General features: G+C 49.1%; 1 protein-coding gene across 1 annotated transcript in view; it reads left to right on the forward strand.

Annotated features, from left to right (window-relative positions):
• The first annotated feature begins 467 nt into the window (after positions 1–467).
• Positions 468–27,384, forward strand: part of LOC146811318 (cyclic nucleotide-gated channel alpha-2-like) — a 151,141-nt gene continuing 124,224 nt past the window's right edge. The window contains exon 1 of the mRNA XM_085618405.1: positions 468–697. Coding sequence (XP_085474531.1) covers positions 596–697 — 102 coding nt within the window. The 5' untranslated portion in view covers positions 468–595. The remainder of the gene's footprint in view (positions 698–27,384) is intronic.

Genomic DNA, 27,384 nt, shown 5'->3' on the forward strand with positions numbered 1-27,384 from the left:
GTTGGAATAGTAAATTATACTATTCCTTAGTTTAGAGCGCCCCCTAGAGCAAGTTGCTGAAACGACTTGCGTTGTAATGGTACTGATGTAACAATGCTTTTGTTGTAATGACCACGTTGTAATCGCATGATTTGTAATGTATGCGATGTGATGGCTGTTTTCCCCACTGGACAGACCAACGCTAGTTGTACTCAACTTGTCTTCTGTGGCCTTCTAAAAATAATCATTTTGTCCACTACATTGAAAGGAATCTTTGGAACTCTCCTACATTTCAATCTAGCATCTATGAAGTACAGATATTGTAATTGTAGGAGAAAAGAGTTGTTATGTTTGAGACAATCTGCAAATCAAGAACTAATAGGGTAATAGTCAGTAGGGAACTGGCTGTGCACTGAAAATATATATGTTCTCATTCCAGTAGGAAGCTTAATATTGGAAATAACCTGTCTATTTCCTTTCAGGTGACACTGTAGACTGGACACTGAGCGATATTTACATCAATGCTTTATACTGGGTCATCTCACGCCTCACCATAACAGGATATGGTGATGTCCGGAACAGATGGCTCAGCGAAGTATGGCTCACCATTTTAGTCATGTTTGTGGGCAAGTTTGTGGTCGGTTACATTCAGGGTGTGTTCTCAGCTACTGAAGCCAATGCTTATGCACTGCAAGTGTCCTTTGAAGAAAAGATACAGGTAAGAATCACCTAAATATGCCATCGATGCAAACCCACCTGCGCACAAAGGCACGCTTCTTTCTGAATATTAAATACCTTATATAACGAGTTATAGCTCAATACATGCTGTAATTTCACTTTGAAATAGAAACTTCTAGATACAGGTTATTACTGGATCATAGAGGGACAGGTGTACTGCTAACTATCTATCTGCTGCCTTTGAATCTGATAAACATCCGTGTAGGGCTGACGCCTTTCCAGGCTGGACCTGAAAGGCTTGGGTTTGGTTAAAATGGGGCCTGCTAATGTGCATTTATTATTTATGTATCTAACTGTTTAGGGACCTATACTGTGATTGTACCGTGCTAAACCTTAGTTTCAGTCACTGAAAACAATAAAGTGTGTGGTTGGGTTGGTGGGATTCTGAGTGGACCATTGTCTAAGTAGGGAGAAAAGGAGCATGCCCAGATATTGGACAAGTAGCGGAGTTCACAAGTGACATAAAACATGGTGCAGCAATTTAAAGGTTTTATTTTGACAACCGGCGACAGTTACTATGAAACAATCATTGTACACATCATGATGCTGTAAACAAGAACTGCCTTTTGACAACCTGCAGTGATGGGCAATAGTTACTAGGCAAACGGCACACCTTAGGCTTGTAGTAGCCTCACTGCATTCTGTGGCAATGCTATTTCGTTCGCTCATTGACGAGGGGATTCAAAAAGTAGAAAACATTTAGCAAGAGACTCTTAGGCTGATAGGCCTCAGGCCAAGCCATTCTATAAGCCAGAATCAACCATCACACACAAATACCAGCACGCTTAACCCTCTCAATGACCAAGGTATATGCAAATGCTGACATATTAACTTCAGAGACTAACATCTGCTAGCACAGGTAGGAGCGGAGTCAATTCAGGCTCCTCTTTAGCTGCAGAAAAGGCTCATATAACGACACACACACAATTAAGTGCTCTCTGATGAATCATAAATACAAAAGAGTTTTTGTCCTCACAGCTATCACTTCTGCCAGATGTTATGATGAGGTTCCTTATTCTCTTTACCATTTCCATTTGGAGGTCTTTACAACAGACCCAAACTGTGCATTGAATGTTGTTTCTCAGATCCAGTACAGGCAGGTTACTTTGCTGCCTTCGCTAATTTAAAGACCTATGTAATCAAAGATGATTAACGAACTTGCAATTTATTTATCTACCCTGTCATCGGCTAGTTGAACTGGAAACGTTTTCTCGGAGCTATACATTTAGGGCCAGCTTTAGGGCAGTGCGACTGGTGCGGCCACACTGGGCGCTGACCTGTGAAGGGGGCACCAACCTCATGGGGGGGCGCTGTGTTTACCAATAACTTATGATTGGAGCGATGTGGAGCACTTATGGCTGGTGGTAGTGAGAGAATCTGAGGAGGCGGTCATGGGGTGTGGGGGGCTTGCTAGCAGCCTGACAGGTAACACAGGGGAACTGAGAGCAAAACCGACGCACTCCCACCACAGGTGGACAAGAGTGGGGGCTTGGCAAGAAGACAGAATGAGAACCAGATCCTGGAACAAGAAAAAATAGGGGACCCCACAGTCATCAACCTCACCGACAAACCTATTAGCCAAGCAGCAACATCTCCATTACAGAAGGGTTTGAGCTTCTGCCCAATGGATAGGGCTGATATTTGCAAGGCCAAGGTTAATGTGTTTAAATTTGTCAGACGCTTTAAACTTAAAAACACTTTGCACTTTTTCCATGTACCAATAAAAACAGAATCACACCGCAAATCAACCTTTCATGTGATGATCTGTCAATTCAGGATGTATTGGATACTAAGTTGTTAATGTCGATCTCTGAATGTGAGGGGGACACAGTGACAATGGATAGACTGCTCTACGAGCTTGATGCACAAACAGACCTGAATATTGGCAGTGGACTTAAATCCAAATTGAGATGGACTCCCCCAATGCCGGTTGGCAATAACATTGACTTTTTTTTAAGTTAGTCATGTCAGACATAGACAAGTATGTAGATTCACGACACTCACACCACAAGTGGACAGGCAACCTCACCCATACAGAACGGGAAGCCCTACACCAACTGATGGCAGATGACAGTATTACAATACGGGAGGCTGACAAAGGGGGCAATGTGGTGCTTATGAACCAGGTTGACTATGATAGAGAGATCATCTCACAACTCAATGAGAGAGATTGCTATGAGAAACTATCTTCGAACCCCATTTGGACACTGACTAGTCTCATCAATCAGAAAGTTAAAGACTGGCACGATGTATGCCTCTTGGACTTTAATGAGCACACTTACCTCAAAGTAGAATACCCTAGACACTCATGCCGGTATACACTACCTAAAGTGCACACAAAGCTCCCTTTCCCACCCAGGCAGACACATTGTGTCTGGAATTGGTGGACCCACAGAGAAACTATCTGAATATGTGGATTTATTTCTCCAGCCGTTGGTAGCTAACCTACCCTCTTATATCAGAGACACAAACACATACTCAGCACGCTGGCAGACATTACTTGGGACAATACTATGACACTAGTTACTCTGGATGTCACTGCCCTGTATACGAGCATCCAACATGACCATCGCCTACTGGCATTAAAACGCACACTTAACTCTCGCCCGGCTAGCCTCTGGGAACATACGGACAAGTTAATGGACATGACACAAATGATTCTTGAAAACAATGTGTTCCTCTTCAAAGGGGCATGGAATAAACAGATACATGGAGTAGCTATGGGCTCTAAATTTTCCCCATCATACGCCAATCTTTTTATGGGGTGGTTGGAGGAGAGCTGGATTTGGGGCTCTAAAGGCAATGATTGGAGCGACTCTATTCTTTTCTGAGGCAGGTACATTGACGACTGCCTCCTAATTTGGACAGGCAACACTGAGAGTCTGACTGAATTTTTAACATACCTTAACAGTAATGACGCTAATATTAGATTTACCTACCAACATAGCAAGAGCTCAATCACTTTCTTAGATGTGGAACTCTTAGTCTCCAATAACAGAATTGAATGCAGGCTTTACAGGAAGGCTACGGCATGCAATAGTATAATACATGCCACCAGCGTGCACCCAAGACATCAGATTATTACTATCCCCTACGGGGAATTTGTACGTGCACGACGCAATTGCAGTATTGAAGGTGACTTTGTGAATTGCCTCAAAAGCATGGGGGACAGATTCAAGCGCAGGGGTTACAGTCAGAGGACAGTAAACAATGCATTGAACAGGATCTCAAAAGTAGAGAGACAAAAGACACTTCAGGATAAAAGCAAGCAAGAGGACCCCAACACTACTCGGCTTGTCATGGACTACAATGTGCTCAGCATGACACTCACAAAAAGCATGAGGAAACACTGGCACTTACTACATGCTGATAAGACGTTAGAACCTTTAATTTCTTCCAGACCAGAAACGACTTTCTGCAAGGGGAAGAGCCTTAGAAACTTACTTAGCCCTAGCTATCCTAGGATGGGCAATCAGGTACATTGGCTCTCAGCTCACGGACTTGGTTTTTTCAAATATGGACAGTGCACTGCATGCAGATGGGCCACTGACAAAAAGAAAGACTTTTCTGGCCCGAATGGCCGATCTTACAAGATAAATACTAGCATCAACTGTCAGACCAACTATGTGGTCTACGCAGTTGTATGCAAATGTCAACGTAGCTACATTGGCTGCACTTTCAGGTCTCTGAAAGACCTCATCTTAGAACACATCATGGCGGTTAAACAGGCTGACACCAGGTACCCCGTAGCCATGCACATATTGGAATGTCCTGTTAAGGGTAGTCACAAAACCTTCTCCTTTTACGACTTTGAAACCATACCCAGTGACGTGAGAGGTGGCAATAGAGAACTAACGTTGAGGAGAAGGGAGGCAACTTGGATCATGCGATTAAGAAGTGAGGAAATAGGCCTAAACACAGACCACTAATTACACTACTTTTTGGGGTACTAGCTTTCATGATCCCCACATGAGGCATAATGTTACCAAGTTGAAACAGTATCTATTTACTCAGTACCATAACCTTCATGTGGTCTTCTGACTTGTTTGTTATGTGATCTCTATCTTACTACTACTGTTGAGTTCGAACTGAAATTTTGAAGTCTGCTTCCATACGCCTACGTGAAATCTTACATAGGACTACATGTCCTCACATGGCTTTGATTTCCTTAGCACTACAGGCTGTCACTTGGGGAGCTCATTTGTTCATTAACCGTCTATCATGCTCCCTATACCTGTTCTCCTATCCCCTCAGATTTAGGATTCTACTATCACAACCTCTTTTCTTTACTCTGGAACCAATATGCTTACTCTGGCACCGATGTACTTACTGTGTATGTTTAACTATGTTAAGGTGACCCACAAGATTGTGTAAGTAGATCCTGTGGGTATACAATATGTGTTATTTAGATTTATGATAACTATTATTCTGTACCGTTCTACTTAGACGGTTGCATCACACACTCAACTCGGGAATCCCTTTCCCTTTACTCTCCTTTAATGTTGCCTTAGAACTCACCTAATAGAGACCCCCCTTTTTTCTTGGATTCGAATATTTAAAAACGTATTGTTTCAGGTAACTTATATCCAGATGGATTCGTTACCCTAGGGATGGTTCACCCACGTTCCGTTTATTAAGTTTTATTAAATTTTTCTCCTTTACATTCCTAAACTTGCTGTGGACACACCATTACATGGGGGCATCAGCATTGTTTTCCTTCTACAAACCTTTTTTCTGTATGCACACAGCGATAATCAAAATTATATTTTCAGATCCTTATTGGATGCACACAGCTACAATCGCTTTAATTTGATATGTTCTTTACTCCTTCTCGGGCCATTATTTGCCCATCACTATCTCTGTTACAAGGCCGGATGCGGAGATTAGACACTCCAAGATAACCAACGGTATTTGTTATGCATTAACCCTTTGAGCATAATGCTGATCAATACCCCACGACCCTTGAGCTCCACATCAGAACACCTCGGGCTGATGAATTGCCCACTTTTAACCTCTATTAATAAGCGGGGAACTGAATTTACCGTTCCAAGATGGCCAACGTCTTTGGAGCAGGTACAGTCCTACAACTGCTCATCCACCAATGTAAGAAGCAGACTTATCTGATAGAGATTTCTAGCTACAGATTCCTTGCATTTGAATTTCCTAGGAGTCAGACTGAATCCGGTCTCTTTTGCGTGAGCAGTACCCCTGCGCACCATCAGGTGGCTCCGTTCAGTTCAGCGCATCGGCATTGTTGGTGCCTGAGGAGACGTCGCAGTCACCTATATAGGCGCCACCCAGGGGCGCGGATGTCAGTTCTTTTCTTTCCGTGCCAGTTAGTGCTGATCCGGAGAAGAGCTACCCCTCTGTCTCTTTTTCACAGACTTTTTTCGATGTTTTGTCATAGACTTTCCTTGTGTCATCTAGAAAGGTAGGGTTTAAGCCGTGTGGTGTCTGCCACTGCGCCATTTCGGTTACCGACCCGCACCTTGTGTGCATATGGTTTCTCAAGTGCGACCACGACTCGAAGTTGTGCTCAGACTGCTGGGCCATGGCGCTGAAAGCTTTGAGGGAGCGGTAACCAAAAAGCTGCTTGTAGCCCGGCAGTCGAGGCCATCTAGCGCGACTCCTAAGAGGTCTTGGTCACGATCGAGGAAAAGAAGGTCGCTGGACTGCTCCAGGAGCCCCAAATCTTCTTTGCCGCACTCGAGGTCCTTGGACCACCCGGGGAAGAAGCACAAAATGATAAATTAGTTGAAACGCACTACAACTTCACCTCGCCCGTCAACTGGCGAGACGAGAGGAGAACATCGATGTTCCAAGCACGGTTCTGCAGAGATGTTGCCAGGTCCAACTCTGTGCCCCCCCCCATTTCTGGGAGCCAGAGCCACTCCTGCTTAAATGAAGGCATTTTATGAGGCCATGCACCGAGTATTTGAGCGTGACGACCCCTACAGAGTGCCTTCGGGCCCCATGGGGCAACAGCTCCGACCTCGGCTCTGATGGGGTCTCATAGATCCGATCCTGGACCCAGATGTGTGCTGATTTTGCCAGCGCGACCTACTCCGGTGCTAGTCCTGATGTCGATGGTCCTGGCACTGTCAAGGTCCACTGGTGGCGTCAGCCCCATTCTCATCCCCGACGATTCAGAGTCAGAACGGTGTTGTTCGACACTGATTCCGGCGATGACAGGGCCCAATGGTCCTAGGTCGTTGTTTGAGCCTTTTGAAGAGCAGACAAAAATAGGGAAGAGTGTGAGGGGTCACTGGACCCTTTATAACACCAGTTATACACCCCTGGTGAGACTTTGGACTGGTATAAGTGTAGGAAGGTGGATATCTGACTATGGTTACCCCCAACTTTTTGCCTAGTGTCTAGCTGGTTTTTCGACTTAGTTGGCCTGAGATCCTGCCATTCAGGGTCTCAGGCTGTCTGCTCTCTCTTTAAAATGGACTCCATGTACCCTGGGTACATAACCAATTGGTAAGGATCACCTTATTGGACCCTGTACAGTGTACCCTAGGTACCCAGGGCATAGGTGTACCCTAGGCTTACCAGGGGCTGCAGCATGTATTATGCCACCCCTGGCCTGGCCTTCCATTTTGACACAACTGGCTCATCACTCAGCTGGGGCAAGGTCGTGTAATCACCCCTTGCTTAGGTGTAGTATTCCAATACCTAACTTACATATAGACACATGTGTACCTATCAGTCACTCCTATGGCAGGCCTTAACAATCCTGGAGGCAGAGTGCTTGGTAACATGTGAGATGGTGCTCTAGCATGAGCTGAGCCTGTCTGCAGCTTTCGGAACCATTTCCTTATAGCTGTTCTATGATATAGCCTACCATATACTCTTAAAGTGCCTTATAATCTTAAACGGTTATGGTAACTATGGTTTGGCTTTATCAAAACATGTCGTGTAAGGTGTCTAACACTTTGGAATAATACCCCCATACCATCACCCATACAGAACGGGAAGCCCTACACCAACTGATGGCAGATGACAGTATTACAATACGGGAGGCTGACAAAGGGGGCAATGTGGTGCTTATGAACCAGGTTGACTATGATAGAGAGATCATCTCACAACTCAATGAGAGAGATTGCTATGAGAAACTATCTTCGAACCCCATTTGGACACTGACTAGTCTCATCAATCAGAAAGTTAAAGACTGGCACGATGTATGCCTCTTGGACTTTAATGAGCACACTTACCTCAAAGTAGAATACCCTAGACACTCATGCCGGTATACACTACCTAAAGTGCACACAAAGCTCCCTTTCCCACCCAGGCAGACACATTGTGTCTGGAATTGGTGGACCCACAGAGAAACTATCTGAATATGTGGATTTATTTCTCCAGCCGTTGGTAGCTAACCTACCCTCTTATATCAGAGACACAAACACATACTCAGCACGCTGGCAGACATTACTTGGGACAATACTATGACACTAGTTACTCTGGATGTCACTGCCCTGTATACGAGCATCCAACATGACCATCGCCTACTGGCATTAAAACGCACACTTAACTCTCGCCCGGCTAGCCTCTGGGAACATACGGACAAGTTAATGGACATGACACAAATGATTCTTGAAAACAATGTGTTCCTCTTCAAAGGGGCATGGAATAAACAGATACATGGAGTAGCTATGGGCTCTAAATTTTCCCCATCATACGCCAATCTTTTTATGGGGTGGTTGGAGGAGAGCTGGATTTGGGGCTCTAAAGGCAATGATTGGAGCGACTCTATTCTTTTCTGAGGCAGGTACATTGACGACTGCCTCCTAATTTGGACAGGCAACACTGAGAGTCTGACTGAATTTTTAACATACCTTAACAGTAATGACGCTAATATTAGATTTACCTACCAACATAGCAAGAGCTCAATCACTTTCTTAGATGTGGAACTCTTAGTCTCCAATAACAGAATTGAATGCAGGCTTTACAGGAAGGCTACGGCATGCAATAGTATAATACATGCCACCAGCGTGCACCCAAGACATCAGATTATTACTATCCCCTACGGGGAATTTGTACGTGCACGACGCAATTGCAGTATTGAAGGTGACTTTGTGAATTGCCTCAAAAGCATGGGGGACAGATTCAAGCGCAGGGGTTACAGTCAGAGGACAGTAAACAATGCATTGAACAGGATCTCAAAAGTAGAGAGACAAAAGACACTTCAGGATAAAAGCAAGCAAGAGGACCCCAACACTACTCGGCTTGTCATGGACTACAATGTGCTCAGCATGACACTCACAAAAAGCATGAGGAAACACTGGCACTTACTACATGCTGATAAGACGTTAGAACCTTTAATTTCTTCCAGACCAGAAACGACTTTCTGCAAGGGGAAGAGCCTTAGAAACTTACTTAGCCCTAGCTATCCTAGGATGGGCAATCAGGTACATTGGCTCTCAGCTCACGGACTTGGTTTTTTCAAATATGGACAGTGCACTGCATGCAGATGGGCCACTGACAAAAAGAAAGACTTTTCTGGCCCGAATGGCCGATCTTACAAGATAAATACTAGCATCAACTGTCAGACCAACTATGTGGTCTACGCAGTTGTATGCAAATGTCAACGTAGCTACATTGGCTGCACTTTCAGGTCTCTGAAAGACCTCATCTTAGAACACATCATGGCGGTTAAACAGGCTGACACCAGGTACCCCGTAGCCATGCACATATTGGAATGTCCTGTTAAGGGTAGTCACAAAACCTTCTCCTTTTACGACTTTGAAACCATACCCAGTGACGTGAGAGGTGGCAATAGAGAACTAACGTTGAGGAGAAGGGAGGCAACTTGGATCATGCGATTAAGAAGTGAGGAAATAGGCCTAAACACAGACCACTAATTACACTACTTTTTGGGGTACTAGCTTTCATGATCCCCACATGAGGCATAATGTTACCAAGTTGAAACAGTATCTATTTACTCAGTACCATAACCTTCATGTGGTCTTCTGACTTGTTTGTGATGTGATCTCTATCTTACTACTACTGTTGAGTTCGAACTGAAATTTTGAAGTCTGCTTCCATACGCCTACGTGAAATCTTACATAGGACTACATGTCCTCACATGGCTTTGATTTCCTTAGCACTACAGGCTGTCACTTGGGGAGCTCATTTGTTCATTAACCGTCTATCATGCTCCCTATACCTGTTCTCCTATCCCCTCAGATTTAGGATTCTACTATCACAACCTCTTTTCTTTACTCTGGAACCAATATGCTTACTCTGGCACCGATGTACTTACTGTGTATGTTTAACTATGTTAAGGTGACCCACAAGATTGTGTAAGTAGATCCTGTGGGTATACAATATGTGTTATTTAGATTTATGATAACTATTATTCTGTACCGTTCTACTTAGACGGTTGCATCACACACTCAACTCGGGAATCCCTTTCCCTTTACTCTCCTTTAATGTTGCCTTAGAACTCACCTAATAGAGACCCCCCTTTTTTCTTGGATTCGAATATTTAAAAACGTATTGTTTCAGGTAACTTATATCCAGATGGATTCGTTACCCTAGGGATGGTTCACCCACGTTCCGTTTATTAAGTTTTATTAAATTTTTCTCCTTTACATTCCTAAACTTGCTGTGGACACACCATTACATGGGGGCATCAGCATTGTTTTCCTTCTACAAACCTTTTTTCTGTATGCACACAGCGATAATCAAAATTATATTTTCAGATCCTTATTGGATGCACACAGCTACAATCGCTTTAATTTGATATGTTCTTTACTCCTTCTCGGGCCATTATTTGCCCATCACTATCTCTGTTACAAGGCCGGATGCGGAGATTAGACACTCCAAGATAACCAACGGTATTTGTTATGCATTAACCCTTTGAGCATAATGCTGATCAATACCCCACGACCCTTGAGCTCCACATCAGAACACCTCGGGCTGATGAATTGCCCACTTTTAACCTCTATTAATAAGCGGGGAACTGAATTTACCGTTCCAAGATGGCCAACGTCTTTGGAGCAGGTACAGTCCTACAACTGCTCATCCACCAATGTAAGAAGCAGACTTATCTGATAGAGATTTCTAGCTACAGATTCCTTGCATTTGAATTTCCTAGGAGTCAGACTGAATCCGGTCTCTTTTGCGTGAGCAGTACCCCTGCGCACCATCAGGTGGCTCCGTTCAGTTCAGCGCATCGGCATTGTTGGTGCCTGAGGAGACGTCGCAGTCACCTATATAGGCGCCACCCAGGGGCGCGGATGTCAGTTCTTTTCTTTCCGTGCCAGTTAGTGCTGATCCGGAGAAGAGCTACCCCTCTGTCTCTTTTTCACAGACTTTTTTCGATGTTTTGTCATAGACTTTCCTTGTGTCATCTAGAAAGGTAGGGTTTAAGCCGTGTGGTGTCTGCCACTGCGCCATTTCGGTTACCGACCCGCACCTTGTGTGCATATGGTTTCTCAAGTGCGACCACGACTCGAAGTTGTGCTCAGACTGCTGGGCCATGGCGCTGAAAGCTTTGAGGGAGCGGTAACCAAAAAGCTGCTTGTAGCCCGGCAGTCGAGGCCATCTAGCGCGACTCCTAAGAGGTCTTGGTCACGATCGAGGAAAAGAAGGTCGCTGGACTGCTCCAGGAGCCCCAAATCTTCTTTGCCGCACTCGAGGTCCTTGGACCACCCGGGGAAGAAGCACAAAATGATAAATTAGTTGAAACGCACTACAACTTCACCTCGCCCGTCAACTGGCGAGACGAGAGGAGAACATCGATGTTCCAAGCACGGTTCTGCAGAGATGTTGCCAGGTCCAACTCTGTGCCCCCCCCCATTTCTGGGAGCCAGAGCCACTCCTGCTTAAATGAAGGCATTTTATGAGGCCATGCACCGAGTATTTGAGCGTGACGACCCCTACAGAGTGCCTTCGGGCCCCATGGGGCAACAGCTCCGACCTCGGCTCTGATGGGGTCTCATAGATCCGATCCTGGACCCAGATGTGTGCTGATTTTGCCAGCGCGACCTACTCCGGTGCTAGTCCTGATGTCGATGGTCCTGGCACTGTCAAGGTCCACTGGTGGCGTCAGCCCCATTCTCATCCCCGACGATTCAGAGTCAGAACGGTGTTGTTCGACACTGATTCCGGCGATGACAGGGCCCAATGGTCCTAGGTCGTTGTTTGAGCCTTTTGAAGAGCAGACAAAAATAGGGAAGAGTGTGAGGGGTCACTGGACCCTTTATAACACCAGTTATACACCCCTGGTGAGACTTTGGACTGGTATAAGTGTAGGAAGGTGGATATCTGACTATGGTTACCCCCAACTTTTTGCCTAGTGTCTAGCTGGTTTTTCGACTTAGTTGGCCTGAGATCCTGCCATTCAGGGTCTCAGGCTGTCTGCTCTCTCTTTAAAATGGACTCCATGTACCCTGGGTACATAACCAATTGGTAAGGATCACCTTATTGGACCCTGTACAGTGTACCCTAGGTACCCAGGGCATAGGTGTACCCTAGGCTTACCAGGGGCTGCAGCATGTATTATGCCACCCCTGGCCTGGCCTTCCATTTTGACACAACTGGCTCATCACACAGCTGGGGCAAGGTCGTGTAATCACCCCTTGCTTAGGTGTAGTATTCCAATACCTAACTTACATATAGACACATGTGTACCTATCAGTCACTCCTATGGCAGGCCTTAACAATCCTGGAGGCAGAGTGCTTGGTAACATGTGAGATGGTGCTCTAGCATGAGCTGAGCCTGTCTGCAGCTTTCGGAACCATTTCCTTATAGCTGTTCTATGATATAGCCTACCATATACTCTTAAAGTGCCTTATAATCTTAAACGGTTATGGTAACTATGGTTTGGCTTTATCAAAACATGTCGTGTAAGGTGTCTAACACTTTGGAATAATACCCCCATACCATTTCTGGTGATGAGGATATTATTCCCCCCTTCTAGAGGGAGAGACATGTTAAAATCCTACTTTGCTGTTTAACTCTAACCAAAGCCTCAGCATCACAAAATGGATGCTGCTGCCACAGACACAAGTCTGACCTCCTGCTGCTGGGAGTGATCCCAGCCAGGGAGGCCTGGACAATAGGTTTCCTGCTTGGGGAGGTGCTAGCACCTCCCCAGACAGCCTTTAGTGTATTGGGGCAGGGTGGGCTGAAAGGAATGAGACATGCCTGGGGCACACAAGGTGTTCCTTGCATAGTCCAGTTCAAACCGGCGCTGGGGCACTCCAGCCCCAGCTCTGGCGCGAAACTGGACAAAGGGAAGTGGGTGTAACCACCCCCTCCCAGGTCCCACCCATAAGGCGTGACCTAGCAGGTATCCCAGCCCCCCAGATTAGTATAAGAGTGGGAGTTGGGCCTCAAGACTTTAGATTATCCTGAACCTGTAACTTGAACAGAAACTCTGGACCTTCGACATTCGACGAAAGAAGAAGACTGAAGAATCTCCCTTGTGGCCAAGGAGTGGCTACCCTGTGCAAACAGGCACCATCAAGAGACTACCCTTTGCTTTGCCCACGTTCTACGAGGAACCGACTGCAGAGCCCGACCAGAGCCTTGACTTCCAGACTTCTCCGACCCTGATCCACATCCACAGCAAAGCTGAGATCCGTGGAGGCGACGAGCGACGTGGGACCGGCTACCTGGGAAAAGTGGCTAGTAACTTCAAGCGCAGCTTCTGAGGCACCCTCGAAGTTGTGCACCGGGGATTGAGAAGCCCCAACCCCAAGCACCATCTGCACCGAAGATCAGCCCCCCACACTCCACGAGTCCTGCGTGGGGCCCTTCTGCATTTTCCTGCTTGCCGCGTCTGTCCAGTTGCTTGCCCGCTGGCTAGTGGCCTTTGTGACGACGCACCCTGAAATCTTCTGCACTGGTTTGGCTCCTCCAGACTGGCTCCCGCTTCTCTGCAAAGAAGAAGCACCCCAGACCTTCCTGGTCTGCACCAGAAGCAAGTCCTCCGTTCTTCGTGGGTTCCACTTGCCAAGGCTTGGTGAGTCCTAGTCCAACTTCGACGCCGCCGACAGCAAGAGCCTTCGTGGGACAGCTCGCCTCCTGGTCCTGGTCGTCCTCGACGCTTCCTGGTCCTCCTGGCTGCAGCGACAAGCTTCACCTTCACCTGCAATCTTCACGACATCGCCTGGTTCCTTCCTGGTTCCACGTGGTCACTGGCTAGTGACCTTGACTCTGTCCCTTCTGCTTGCAGGTCTCCTCTCTTCTTGATCCCAGCCTTGGGATCCACCGGACACTCTTCACTGACTGCCTGTCAGCATCTTTCTTCAGGCATCCATAGGAGTCGACGACGAAAACCGACGCATCTTCACCCCTATGCACCCGCAGCCTGTGGGCTAGGTAACTTGGGTACTCCGGTGCTCATCAGGATAGTGACTATCCTAGTGTCTAGTTTTCCAGTCTCGACTTCCTAGCTACTCCGGAAGTGTCCTAAATCTATCGTTTTCTAAACTGTTCTATTGCTAGTGACTTTGACGCATTACGCGTGAGTGTTTCCACTCTGCACACGAATCCCGTGGGCCTCCCACTTCCTAACTAACGCTAGTGTAGTGTAGCCCCAGCGATTCCCTAGGCCTAGGCCTATTCTATTTCCGTGACAGTGGTCCTTATACCACTTACTTAGTATATGGTTTGCGTGGCCCCTAGGGCCTAACTGTATTACTTACCTGTGTGACTTAATGTATGCTTAAATAAGACTGTGTTGTACTTACCTCTAATCTCATAAAGAGTGCTGAGGGTTTGACTAGAATAAATACACTTTATTTTATATATATATCTGTTGTGGTGTCCTTTCATTTGGTATTCAAGGGATTATATATGGTATCACAGCTGGCTTCACATGCCATTCAGAGTTTAGCCTAAGACTGCTCTTGTCCATGCTACCACTAGGATAGCTGGTCTATAAGGTTGACTTTACAACTAATCACCATAAGGGTATTTGGACTGATATAAGGTGTACACTAGAACTAGTGACATCATACATCAGGCCAACTTCTCACATTGGTGAGCAGGGGTTGGGATCTGAGCTTGCTGTTGTAATACCATTGTAATCTTGAGATACTAAATTGAAAGATCACACAGATATTGTCTAGGTACATATAACATAGATTATAATACTCAAGTCCTACTGGACTTAGTAGTTGTAGGTTGAAGGGAGTAACACACCCTGACTACAACTACTAGAGAGGTTTAGTAGATACAACTAGTGTAGGTAGGTGCACACACCACACCCTCACTAGAATCATGCCCCTGGATGGAGATCACACTGATGCTCCCTCAGGAGAGGAGAATCCTAGACAGGTTCCCTCTAGGTATGATGCATTCACTTTCCAGGAGATGAGACAACTGTGTACCTCCAGGAGATTAAAACAGGGTTCCAACCCTACCCTTAGACAGCTAGTGGAGCTTCTGGAGGCCTATGATGCTGAAAGGGCTGCCAAGGATGGTGCCATAGCTTTAGATAAGGGTCTACCCACCACAGAGGAGTCAGATGAGGCTTCAGATGAAGAGGTAGACAGCCAGGGCCAAGTAGGAAGACTTAGCCAGGCTAACCTAAGCTTACATGGGAGTTTGCATGGGGTCCCCCCATACAGACCCCCAAGTAGGCTTACACAGAGAAGCAGGAGGGACAGATCCCCTTCAAGGGAATCCATCCACTCCCATGTCTCTAGCATCTCTAGTGTTTCCTCTCACAGGGGAATGACTTCCCCTGAGAGAAAGGAACATGAAGCCAGAATGAGGGAAGCTAATCTGAGGATTCAGAGGGAAGAACTTGCCCTTGCCAAAGAGAAGCTTGCTCTGGCTAGAGAGCAAACATTGTGTGGGTCAGAACCCACTGGTGGCAGCAACATTCCTAGAGATAGGGATAGGTCTTATGACCATAGAAACCTAAGCAAGATAGTCCCCCCATATCAGAATGGGGATGACATCCACAAGTGGATGACTGCTTTGGAGAGGGCCTGCAAAGTACAGCAGGTACCCCAGAGTCAGTGGGCAGCTATCTTGTGGCTCTCCTTTTCCGACAAAGGTAGAGACAAGCTTCTCACAGTCAGTGATGAGGATGCTAACAATTACAAAGTCCTGAAGAGTGCTCTGATAGATGGGTTTGGCTTAACCACTGAGCAATATAGGTTGTTGTTCAAAGACACCCAGAAGACACAGACACAGGACTGGTCTGATTTTGTGGATTGTGCCACTAAGGCTTTGGAAGGTTGGTTAACTGGCAGCAAGGTGCAGGACTATACAGGATTGTACAACTTGATTATGAGGGAGCAGATCCTTAGTAATTGTCAGAACCAGCTTCTCCATCAACACCTGGTAGACTCAGATTTGACCTCTCCCCAAGAATTGGGAAAGAGGGCAGATAAATGGGTCAGGACCAGGATTAGGCCTAAAAATCAGGGTGGTGACCAAAAGAAAGATACCACCAAGCCTCAAGAGAAGGGTGGGGATAAAACAAAAGAGAAATCTTCCTCAGGGCCCCAAAACTCCACACCGGGTGGTGGGTCCCAAGCTCCCTCCTCTACCACAGTTAAGAAGCCTTACTGCCATGAGTGTAAAACTCCTGGGCATTGGAAAACTGACAGCAGTTGCCCAAGGGCTAAAAACAAAACTGTTCCTCCAACTACTCCTGTCACACCACCTATTACTGTCAGCAGTGATCCCCCAGGTGGTGGGAGTGCCCCCAAAAATTTGGTTGGGTTTTCTTGGGGAACACAGGGGGACTCTGGCTTAGCCAATTCCCCTACAGCAGCTACTCTTGTCTGTGATGGTGGCATGGGGTTTGCCAACTTCACTACCTGTCCCAACACTTTGGGTAGGTACAGACAGGAACCCTACATCAATGGTAGAAAAGCTGAGGCCTACAGAGACACTGGAGCTAGCATCACTATGGTGGCCCATAGGCTAGTTCCCTCTGAGCAGCTTTTGCCTGGTTTCTCATACCAGGTAACTAACATTGATGGCAAACAGAACAATCATCCCATGGCAGAGGTATGTCTCAGCTGGGGAGGGGTCACTGGCCCTAAAAGGGTGGCAGTGTCTCCAACCTTGCCTGTGGACTGCTTACTGGGGAATGACTTGGAACTCTCAGCTTGGGCTGGAGTTGAACAAGACACCCATTCTAAAATGGTAGGCCTTTCACAAAAGGGTAGTGGGGTTGTGCCAGCCACAACCCCTGTCCAAGTAGATTTCCTCCCTGAAAAGGTTGGAAGGGCAGTGGTAGCCACAGCCCAGGCAAAGACAGACTTCCCTGTAGAGACTGGCAGAGCTGTGACAGTCACAGCTCAAACACAAACTGAGTGCCTCCCTGAAAAGGTGGGCAGGGCTGTAATGGTCTCAGTCCATACTCAGACTGACATAGGTGTAGTGAAGCCTGAAACTATGGATCACTCCACACAAACAGAGAGTAGTGGGGAGGAAGAAAAGTCTCCCTCTCCCCAGACATTAGGAAAAGGTCAGCCTCCTCAGGGATCTGACCTCACCCCTTGTGAAGGAACTGCCCCAGAGGTAGCCAGGCCTGGCCTGGCAGAGCCTCTGATGTCAGTGGCCCCTTCCAAGGTGGGACCCAGTCTGGTGCAGGTAGCCTGCCTCTCTCTACCCTGCCTCAGTCAGCCCAGGGCTGCAGAGGTCAGGGAGGCCAGTGGACCCCAAGAGGGCCCCTGTCCACAAGAACCCCCCCATCAAAAGAATGAGGATTGCCTGACTAGTAGCCCTAGCCAGGTGATGGTTAAAAACATTCCTGAGGGATCCCCTTTACAGGTAGTTAGGGACCTCCCCCAGAGGGATTCTGTTGGGCACAGGCAAACATGGGACCTTAGGGCCCCAAACCTGACCTGTCCCTCCAGTAAGCCCACAAAAGGGACCCAGCCTCCAGCTTTAGGTAGCCTGAGGCTGACCCTGAGAGCACAGTGCAACTCAGTTAAAGAAAGAAAGGCATCCATGGTGGAGGATGATTGGAGGAAGCTGAGGCCTCACTTTGAGGACACTCACTTCAGTACTCCATCTCAACACCAGCCTTTTACTTTGCAAAGACACACCCAAGGTAGAGATTCCCTATGGTGGAGACCCTATGATACCTTTAGGATGAGGGATTGCTTAGTGGACCATGAGACAGGGGGTAACCATGCCAGTGCTGGTTCTTCCTTATATGGCCACTTAGGCAATAGAGGCTTACCTTGTCAAGGCCAGCCTTATCTCCTTTCGTTTGCGGGGGGGTTGTGTAGGAAGGTGGATATCTGACTATGGTTACCCCCAACTTTTTGCCTAGTGTCTAGCTGGTTTTCCGACTTAGTTGGCCTGAGATCCTGCCATTCAGGGTCTCAGGCTGTCTGCTCTCTCTTTAAAATGGACTCCATGTACCCTAGGTACATAACCAATTGGTAAGGATCACCTTATTGGACCCTGTACAGTGTACCCTAGGTACCCAGGGCATAGGTGTACCCTAGGCCTACCAGGGGCTGCAGCATGTATTATGCCAACCCTGGCCTGGCCTTCCATTTTGACACAACTGGCTGATCACTCAGCTGGGGCAAGGTCGTGTAATCACCCCTTGCTTAGGTGTAGTATTCCTATACCTAACTTACATATAGACACATGTGTACCTATCAGTCACTCCTATGGCAGGCCTTAACAATCCTGGAGGCAGAGTGCTTGGTAACATGTGAGATGGTGCTCTAGCATGAGCTGAGCCTGTCTGCAGCTTTCGGAACCATGTCCTTATAGCTGTTCTATGATATAGCCTACCATATACTCTTAAAGTGCCTTATAATCTTAAACGGTTATGGTAACTATGGTTTGGCTTTATCAAAACATGTCGTGTAAGGTGTCTAACACTTTGGAATAATACCCCCATACCATTTCTGGTGATGAGGATATTATTCCCCCCTTCTAGAGGGAGAGACATGTTAAAATCCTACTTTGCTGTTTAACTCTAACCAGAGCCTCAGCATCACAAAATGGATGCTGCTGCCACAGACACAAGTCTGACCTCCTGCTGCTGGGAGTGATCCCAGCCAGGGAGGCCTGGACAATAGGTTTCCTGCTTGGGGAGGTGCTAGCACCTCCCCAGACAGCCTTTAGTGTATTGGGGCAGGGTGGGCTGAAAGGAATGAGACATGCCTGGGGCACACAAGGTGTTCCTTGCATAGTCCAGTTCAAACCGGCGCTGGGGCACTCCAGCCCCAGCTCTGGCGCGAAACTGGACAAAGGGAAGTGGGTGTAACCACCCCCTCCCAGGTCCCACCCATAAGGCGTGACCTAGCAGGTATCCCAGCCCCCCAGATTAGTATAAGAGTGGGAGTTGGGCCTCAAGACTTTAGATTATCCTGAACCTGCAACTTGAACAGAAACTCTGGACCTTCGACATTCGACGAAAGAAGAAGACTGAAGAATCTCCCTTGTGGCCAAGGAGTGGCTACCCTGTGCAAACAGGCACCATCAAGAGACTACCCTTTGCTTTGCCCACGTTCTACGAGGAACCGACTGCAGAGCCCGACCAGAGCCTTGACTTCCAGACTTCTCCGACCCTGATCCACATCCACAGCAAAGCTGAGATCCGTGGAGGCGACGAGCGACGTGGGACCGGCTACCTGGGAAAAGTGGCTAGTAACTTCAAGCGCAGCTTCTGAGGCACCCTCGAAGTTGTGCACCGGGGATTGAGAAGCCCCAACCCCAAGCACCATCTGCACCGAAGATCAGCCCCCCACACTCCACGAGTCCTGCGTGGGGCCCTTCTGCATTTTCCTGCTTGCCGCATCTGTCCGGTTGCTTGCCCGCTGGCTAGTGGCCTTTGTGACGACGCACCCTGAAATCTTCTGCGCTGGTTTGGCTCCTCCAGACTGGCTCCCGCTTCTCTGCAAAGAAGAAGCACCCCAGACCTTCCTGGTCTGCACCAGAAGCAAGTCCTCCGTTCTTCGTGGGTTCCGCTTGCCAAGGCTTGGTGAGTCCTAGTCCAACTTCGACGCCGCCAACAGCAAGAGCCTTCGTGGGACAGCTCGCCTCCTGGTCCTGGTCGTCCTCGACGCTTCCTGGTCCTCCTGGCTGCAGCGACAAGCTTCACCTTCACCTGCAATCTTCACGACATCGCCTGGTTCCTTCCTGGTTCCACGTGGTCACTGGCTAGTGACCTTGACTCTGTCCCTTCTGCTTGCAGGTCTCCTCTCTTCTTGATCCCAGCCTTGGGATCCACCGGACACTCTTCACTGACTGCCTGTCAGCATCTTTCTTCAGGCATCCATAGGAGTCGACGACGAAAACCGACGCATCTTCACCCCTATGCACCCGCAGCCTGTGGGCTAGGTAACTTGGGTACTCCGGTGCTCATCAGGATAGTGACTATCCTAGTGTCTAGTTTTCCAGTCTCGACTTCCTAGCTACTCCGGAAGTGTCCTAAATCTATTGTTTTCTAAACTGTACTATTGCTAGTGACTTTTACGCATTACGCGTGAGTGTTTCCACTCTGCACACGAATCCCGTGGGCCTCCCACTTCCTAACTAACGCTAGTGTAGTGTAGCCCCAGCGATTCCCTAGGCCTAGGCCTATTCTATTTCCGTGACAGTGGTCCTTATACCACTTACTTAGTATATGGTTTGCGTGGCCCCTAGGGCCTAACTGTATTACTTACCTGTGTGACTTAATGTATGCTTAAATAAGACTGTGTTGTACTTACCTCTAATCTCATAAAGAGTGCTGAGGGTTTGACTAGAATAAATACACTTTATTTTATATATATATCTGTTGTGGTGTCCTTTCATTTGGTATTCAAGGGATTATATATGGTATCACAGCTGGCTTCACATGCCATTCAGAGTTTAGCCTAAGACTGCTCTTGTCCATGCTACCACTAGGATAGCTGGTCTATAAGGTTGACTTTACAACCAATCACCATAAGGGTATTTGGACTGATATAAGGTGTACACTAGAACTAGTGACATCATACATCAGGCCAACTTCTCACAATAAGGAACTAGCAGAGACCAGTGGACACCTCTCCAGGTTCTGGTTTGCTCTCTCCACCTGCCGTGGCTACGGAGGTGGGATCATCTTATGCAATGGTGGTGAAGAGGGCAGCAGAGGTCTTTTACCTGGAATTCCCCTCAGTGGAGGTCAAGACTAACCTCTTGACTGAAGTGCTTCAACCTGGGGCTTCCTCATCTGAACCCTTATTGCCCTTTAACGAAGCACTGACTGATGTCCTTCTAGGCACTTGGTCCAAGTGTAACACAGGAGCTCATGTGAACAGGACAATAGCCTATCACCATTGCCCTGCCCCGGGTGATCCTATTTTCCTCAGTCAACATCCCGCCCCTGAGAGCTTGGTTGTCCAAGCCTCGACTTCCCATAGCATGTTCCTTGCTGCTCCCCTGGACAGGGAATCCAAGAGGCTGGGCACACTTGGGAAGAAGATGTTTTCTTCCGTCAGTCCTAGCATTGCGTTCGGTGAACAGTGCATGTCTTTTGAGCTGTTACACCCTAACTCCATGGAAAACGGTTGAGCAAGTGCTGCCATAGGTCCCGGGGGAGGCCCGGTCCATCCTCTCCCAATCACTAACAGATGGGAGGGATGCAGCAGAGTTCACCATTGGTGTGACCTGGATACAAAGGACTCGTTGGGCAGAGCATTTTTGTCAAAGGTGGCCTTAAGGCGCCACACCTGGCTAAGAACATCTGACTTTTCAGTGGATGTCCAGACCAACCTCTTGTACATGCCCTTCGATGGGACTCGTCTCTTTGGAGAGAAGGTAGACATGGCGCTAAAGCGCTTCAAGGAGACGTGGGCTACGGCTAAGTCCTTGGGCCTCTCAGTAACCCCTCGGGCCAGTCTGCTTTTCGCCCCTTTTGTGACTACGGAAGGGGCTTCCAACGTGTCAGCCATATCCCAGCCACTGTCCTGCGCAAGCTGCCCTAGTTGTATGAGGACGTGGAGGCGGTGCATTTTGATCCTGTGTGAATTGTAGCTAGAAGTCAGCGTCCACCAACTCCACAGTAGCTGCAGCCTCTAAGCCCTCCTAGCTTGGTTCTGCCAGACCATAGGTGCCCAGTTGGAGGGAGAATCCAACATCATCTCCTCCATTGGCAGTCCATAACATTGGACAGATGGGTCTTGCAGATCATTTGGAGGGGTTACTCCCTCCCTTTCCAATCTTTTTCTCCCCCTTTACCGCCATCTCAAGAACGGCTTATGGAGGATCATCTTATCTTGCTCCGAGAAGAAGTTATAGCTCTCCTGGCCAAGGGGGCTATAGAAAGGGTTCTGATATCAGAAGTAGGCAGTGTTTGTTATTCACACAACTTTCTGATACCTAAAAAGAACAAAGGTCTTTGACCTATTCTAGACCTCCGAACCGTCAATCTCTTCCTCAAAAATAAGAAATTCAAGATGCTCACTTTGGCTCAGGTCTTATCTGCCCTAGACCAAGGAAACTGGCTAGTAGCATTGGACTTGCAGGATGCCTATTTTCACATCCCCATCCTGCCTGTCCACAGACATTACCTGCAGTCCAAGATAGGCCACGAGCACTTTCAATTCACTGTGCTTCCTGTTGGCCCTTACCAGTACCCCTCAGGTGTTCACCAAGGTAATGGCGGTGGTAGCAGCTCATTTTCACAGGTTAGGGCTTTCAGTCTTCCCCTTCCTTGACAACTGGCTGTTGAAGGTTGCCTCGCCCCAGACTGTTGTCTCCCATCTCCAGACCACGGCACACCTTTTGCATTCGCTAGGGTTCACTATAAACATGCCAAAGTCACACCTGACTCCTTCTCAGACATTCCCTTTTATCTGAGCTGTTCTGGACACAGTGCAGTTTTCGGCTTATCCTCCTGAGCAGCAAGTCCAGGATATTCAGTTTATGATTCCGATGTTCTAGCCTCTATCCTGGATTTCGGTGAGAAGGACTCTGCGGCTGCTAAGCCTTATGGCCTCCTGCATCCTGGTGGTAAATCATGCCATGTGGCACATGCGGGATCTGCAGTGGGATCTGAAGTTCCAGTGGGCGCAGCATCAGGGGAATCGCTCTGACATGGTCCGGATCTCAGAGGGAAGTGCAAAAGACCTGCAGTGGTGGCTAACGAACCGCGATTGGGTCAGAGGCAGACCCCTCTCCCTTCCTCAACCAGATCCCACTGTAGTGACAGATGCATCATTCCTAGGATAAGGCGGCCATCTGGGAAAGGTGGAGATCAGAGGACTCTGGTCTCTGGCAGAATCCGGACTCCGGATAAACCTGTTAGAGCCCCAAGCGATCTGACTAGCATTGAAAGCATTTCTTCCCTTGGTCAACGGGAAGTTGGTGCAAGTGTTCACAGACAACACTACTGCCATGTGGTACTGCAATAAGTAGGCCGGGGTGGGGTCGTTGAGCCTTTGTTAAGAGGTCCTGTGTCTCTGGACATGGCTGGAATGCAGGGCATAACCCTGGTGGTTCAACACATGGCAGGTTCTCTGAATGCCAGGATAGACGAACTCAATAGTCTATGCCTATCGGATCATGAATGGTGTCTCCACTCAGAGGTGGCTCAAGGTCAGCAGTTCTGTGTGTTGGAGTTTCCAAAATGGCTATCGCTCGGTGACGCTTTTCAATGCAAGTGGAGCTCAGGCCTCCTATACGCCTTTCCGTCTATACCACTTCCACCCAGAGTTCTCAAGAAGATCAGGAACGACCTTGCCCAAGTCATTCTTGTAGCTCCGGACTGGACAGAGAGAGTTTGTTATCCCAAGCTTCTGAAAATGAGCATCGATCCTCCGATCAGGCTGCCCTTTGGGGTTGATCTTCTGTCGCAGAAGCAGAGGAGGGTTATCCACCCTTACCTGTCAACTCACTGCTTCCTTGTGTAGAGATTGAGCGGCAATAGTTGATAGATTTTGACCTTCCTCCTGAAGTTTGCAGTTATCTTGGTGGCCAGGTGGCCCTCCACCAAAGTGGTATGCAACAATTTGTAAAATATTGTACAGGAAAGTGTATTGACCCTCTTTCTGCCTCTCTTTCTGATATTTTTCTCTTTATTCTTACCCTTGACCAGCAGGGATCTGCTCTGGGCTGTCTCAAGGGTTATCTTTCTGCTCTGTCCGCTTTTATGCGGCTGCCTGACCAACCCTCTTTATTTAATTCCCCATTGCAAACAGGTTCCTGAAAGGACTTGTACAGATGGTTCCCCCTTTGCCCTTCATAATTTCTCTGTGGGATCTGAACCTGGTTCTCACTTATCTCATATGTGCTCCCATTGAGCTGCTTCACAATTGTCCCCTCCGGCTGCTTACCATCAACACAGCCTTTCTAGTGGCAATAACATCTGCCAGGAGAGTTAGTGAGCGGCAGGCTTTATCATCCAAGCCTCTCTTTCTTATAGTATACCCAGATAAGGTGGGGCTTCATACCCACGCTTCTCTCCTGCCTAAAGTGGTTTCCCCATTCCATTTGGGACAAGCTGTCACCCTGCCCACCTTTTATTCTCCTTCGCTTCCCTCTAAAGAGGAGGAACAACTCGACCGTCTGGACCCCAAAAAGAGTATTGCCGTTCTACCTTGACCACGTAAAAAGATGTTCCAGGTCAACGACCAACTCTTTGTGGGCTGATTAGGAGATAAAAAAGGTTGGGCAGTTCAGAAATGAACCATATTGCGCCATGGGTTGTTCTCTGTATCAAGATATGCTATGCCCTGGCTAAAAGGCAGCCTCCTGAGGGCTCACAGGCCCATTCCACCAGAGGAAAGTCTATGACCACAGCGTTGGCTTATGGTGTTCCAGTCCTGAACATCTGCCAGGCTGCAACGTGGGCATCCCTGCACACGTTTGCTAAGCACTACTGCCTAGACAGTTATGTCCGCTGGATGGGCATTTTGCCCATTTGTCCTGCAGGACTTCTTAGTTTAGTTAATTTGTCCGCAGCCCATCGCCTGGATGCTATGGATTGGGTATCTATTCAAAGGTAAGGAATCTGCAGCTAGAAGTTTCTATCAGATGAACAAGTTATTTACCTTCGGCAACTCATTATCTGAAAGAAACACGTTAGTTAGATTCCTCACCTTAGAATATCTCCAGGCGTCAGGCTGGATCCGGAAAGATTTTTTGTAGCAATACCCCTTGCGCGTCGCTAGGCGTCGTCTGCGGCTCCACGTCTGTCGTTGGCGTCGTGCGCCGGAATGACGTCGTCGGAGTACTTAGAAGCCACCCTCGCGCGCTGACGTCAGTTCTTCTTTTTTCCGCGCCAGACAGCGCCGATCCGGGAAGAGCTTACCCCTTAGTCAATTTTTGACTAAACTTTTTTGACTCTTTTTGGTCTTCTGTCGACTCGACTCTGGTGCTGGTAGGATGCCCGGGTTTAAATCCTGTGACTCCTGTCATCGACTGATGTCAGTGACGGACCACCATCGCCGGTGCCTTTACTGCCTGGGGGCCGACCATGACGCAGAGACGTGCCCCGATTGTCAGGCCTTGACCTCGAAGGCTAGGCCCCGTAAGCTTCTCGAGCTTCGGCACTCGGCTCCGCGCCGCTCACGGTCCCGGTCCAGGAGGATGTCCAAGGACCGGTCATGGAGCCGCAGTCACCATCATCGCTCGTCGGGCTCGAAGTCTTCGGGTAAGTCGAAGCGATCTAAGAAGTCCAAGAGGCGACACTGCTCTTCGGACACCCCTCGCCGGTCGCGCGACTCGGCCGAGGGTCAGGGTGGTCCCACCCCCGCGGCTCCGTCGGAGCCGCAGGAGCCGCGTCCGTCCCCATACCCGCCGGCCCCTGGGACTGACGCTACTCCGGCGGAGGTCAGTGCCTTTCTCTCGGCCATGAGGGGCCTGGCTCCGCCGTCAACGCCTGCCAGCGCCTTCGGGCCCCGCTGGCTCGACTGGCCGACCTCGCGTGCCGGTGGCTCCGGCCGCAGGTCCCCGAGGGATCCAGGCCTGGATCTCTGCCGGCGCCGGTCGACCTCACGACGCCTCCTCCGCCGGCGCCGACACTGGTTCCACCCCCGGCGCCATCTCCGGACGACGCCATTCCATGGTTTAGCCCCTGTCCGGGCCCGGCGCCGGTGCGGCGCCGCTTGACGCCGCAACCGACGCCGATGGATGAGCGTTTCATCTACCGCCCGGCTCCGATCATTCCTCCTGTTTATCAGGAATCGGATGACGGGGGCGACTGGGAGGAGTCTGAGGACCCTCTGGCCATACAGGGCCAACTTTCAGAGGACTGGGCAGACGAACTGGGGGATGCCAGTGGTCTGGACACTTCCCCAGACGCTGGTTTCATCTCTCCTCCGACTGTGGCCTCGGAGGAATGTGCAGCTTTTGCAGTGGTGCTGCGCAAGGCGGCCGCAGCCCTGGGGCTCGAGCTGCCTGCTGTGGCCGTGAGGACTAACGTCCTCACAGAGGTGCTTCAACCGTCTGCAAGCTCCACTGAGCCTCTGCTGCAGTTCAATGAGGCCCTCATAGACGTTCTGCAGGGCACTTGGTCCAAGCCCTCCACAGTTCCTCCTGTGGATCGAAACGTGGCCCAGCGCCACTGCCCTGCTCCGGGTGACCCCAGTTTCCTGTCCCAACACCCCACCCCTGAGAGTCTGGTTATCCAGACCTCCACTTCCCAATCCTCCTTCCCGTCCGCCCCTCCGGATCGGGAATCCAAGAGGCTAGAACAGTTCGGAAAGAAGCTGATCTCTTCCCTGAGTTTGGGCCTGCAGTCTTTGAACACTGCTTGCCTCTTGGACCGTTTCTCCCACTCTCTGTGGGATACGGTGGAGGACGTGCTGCCCCTGTGTCCGGAGGAGGCCCCGACACGTCTCTCTCAGGCGCTTGCTGATGAGCGAGATGCAGCACGACATGCCATACGGTGTGGACTAGACACCACGAACTCGCTGGGTAGGGCAATTTCCACCACGGTGGCGCTCCGGCGCCAGGCCTGGCTGCGGTCCACGTCTTTTTCGGGGGATGTCCAGAGTACCCTCACGGATATGCCCTTTGATGGCACTCGCCTTTTTGGTGAGAAGGCGGATAGTGCGTTGGCTCGTTTTAAGGACTCCCGGGCTACGGCCAGGTCCTTGGGTCTCTCGGCCCCACGGCCGCAAACTTCCACCTTTCGCCCCTTTCGTGGCCAAGGAAGGGGCGCCTCCTCACGTCTGCCTAGCCACCGGCCGCAGACCCAACCTGCATGCGGTCGCGGACGTGGATTCCGCTGTGGCGGTACAGGAGGACAATGTGCCGGTCAGTCCACATCCACTCCCGCAGCATCCACCTCAAAGCCCTCCTAGTCCGAGCTTTCAGGCCCATTCCACGCCAGTGGGCGGCAGAGTTCGCCATCACCTGCTCCACTGGTGATCCATCAATTCGGACAGATGGGTGCTGCAAATCGTCAGAAAAGGCTACTCCCTCCCCTTCGAGACAACCCCTCCAGCCATACCACCGCAGTGCCACCGTATATCGAAGGATCACTTGAATCTTCTGCGGGAGGAAGTTACAGCCCTCTTGGCCAAAGAGGCCGTCGAGCGCGTTCCTGGTCCAGAAGTAGGCCGTGGTTGCTATTCCCACTACTTTCTGGTTCCCAAGAAGGGCAAAGGGGGCCTACGCCCTATCTTGGACCTCAGGAGCGTCAACGCCTTCCTCCGGAAGGAACGGTTCAAGATGCTAACTTTAGCTCAGGTTCTGGCTGCCCTCGACCCTGGAGACTGGATGGGAGCGTTGGACTTGCAGGA

Source organism: Triturus cristatus, chromosome 7 (genome assembly GCF_964204655.1).
Source record: "Triturus cristatus chromosome 7, aTriCri1.1, whole genome shotgun sequence".
Taxonomy (NCBI): Eukaryota; Metazoa; Chordata; class Amphibia; order Caudata; family Salamandridae; genus Triturus; species Triturus cristatus.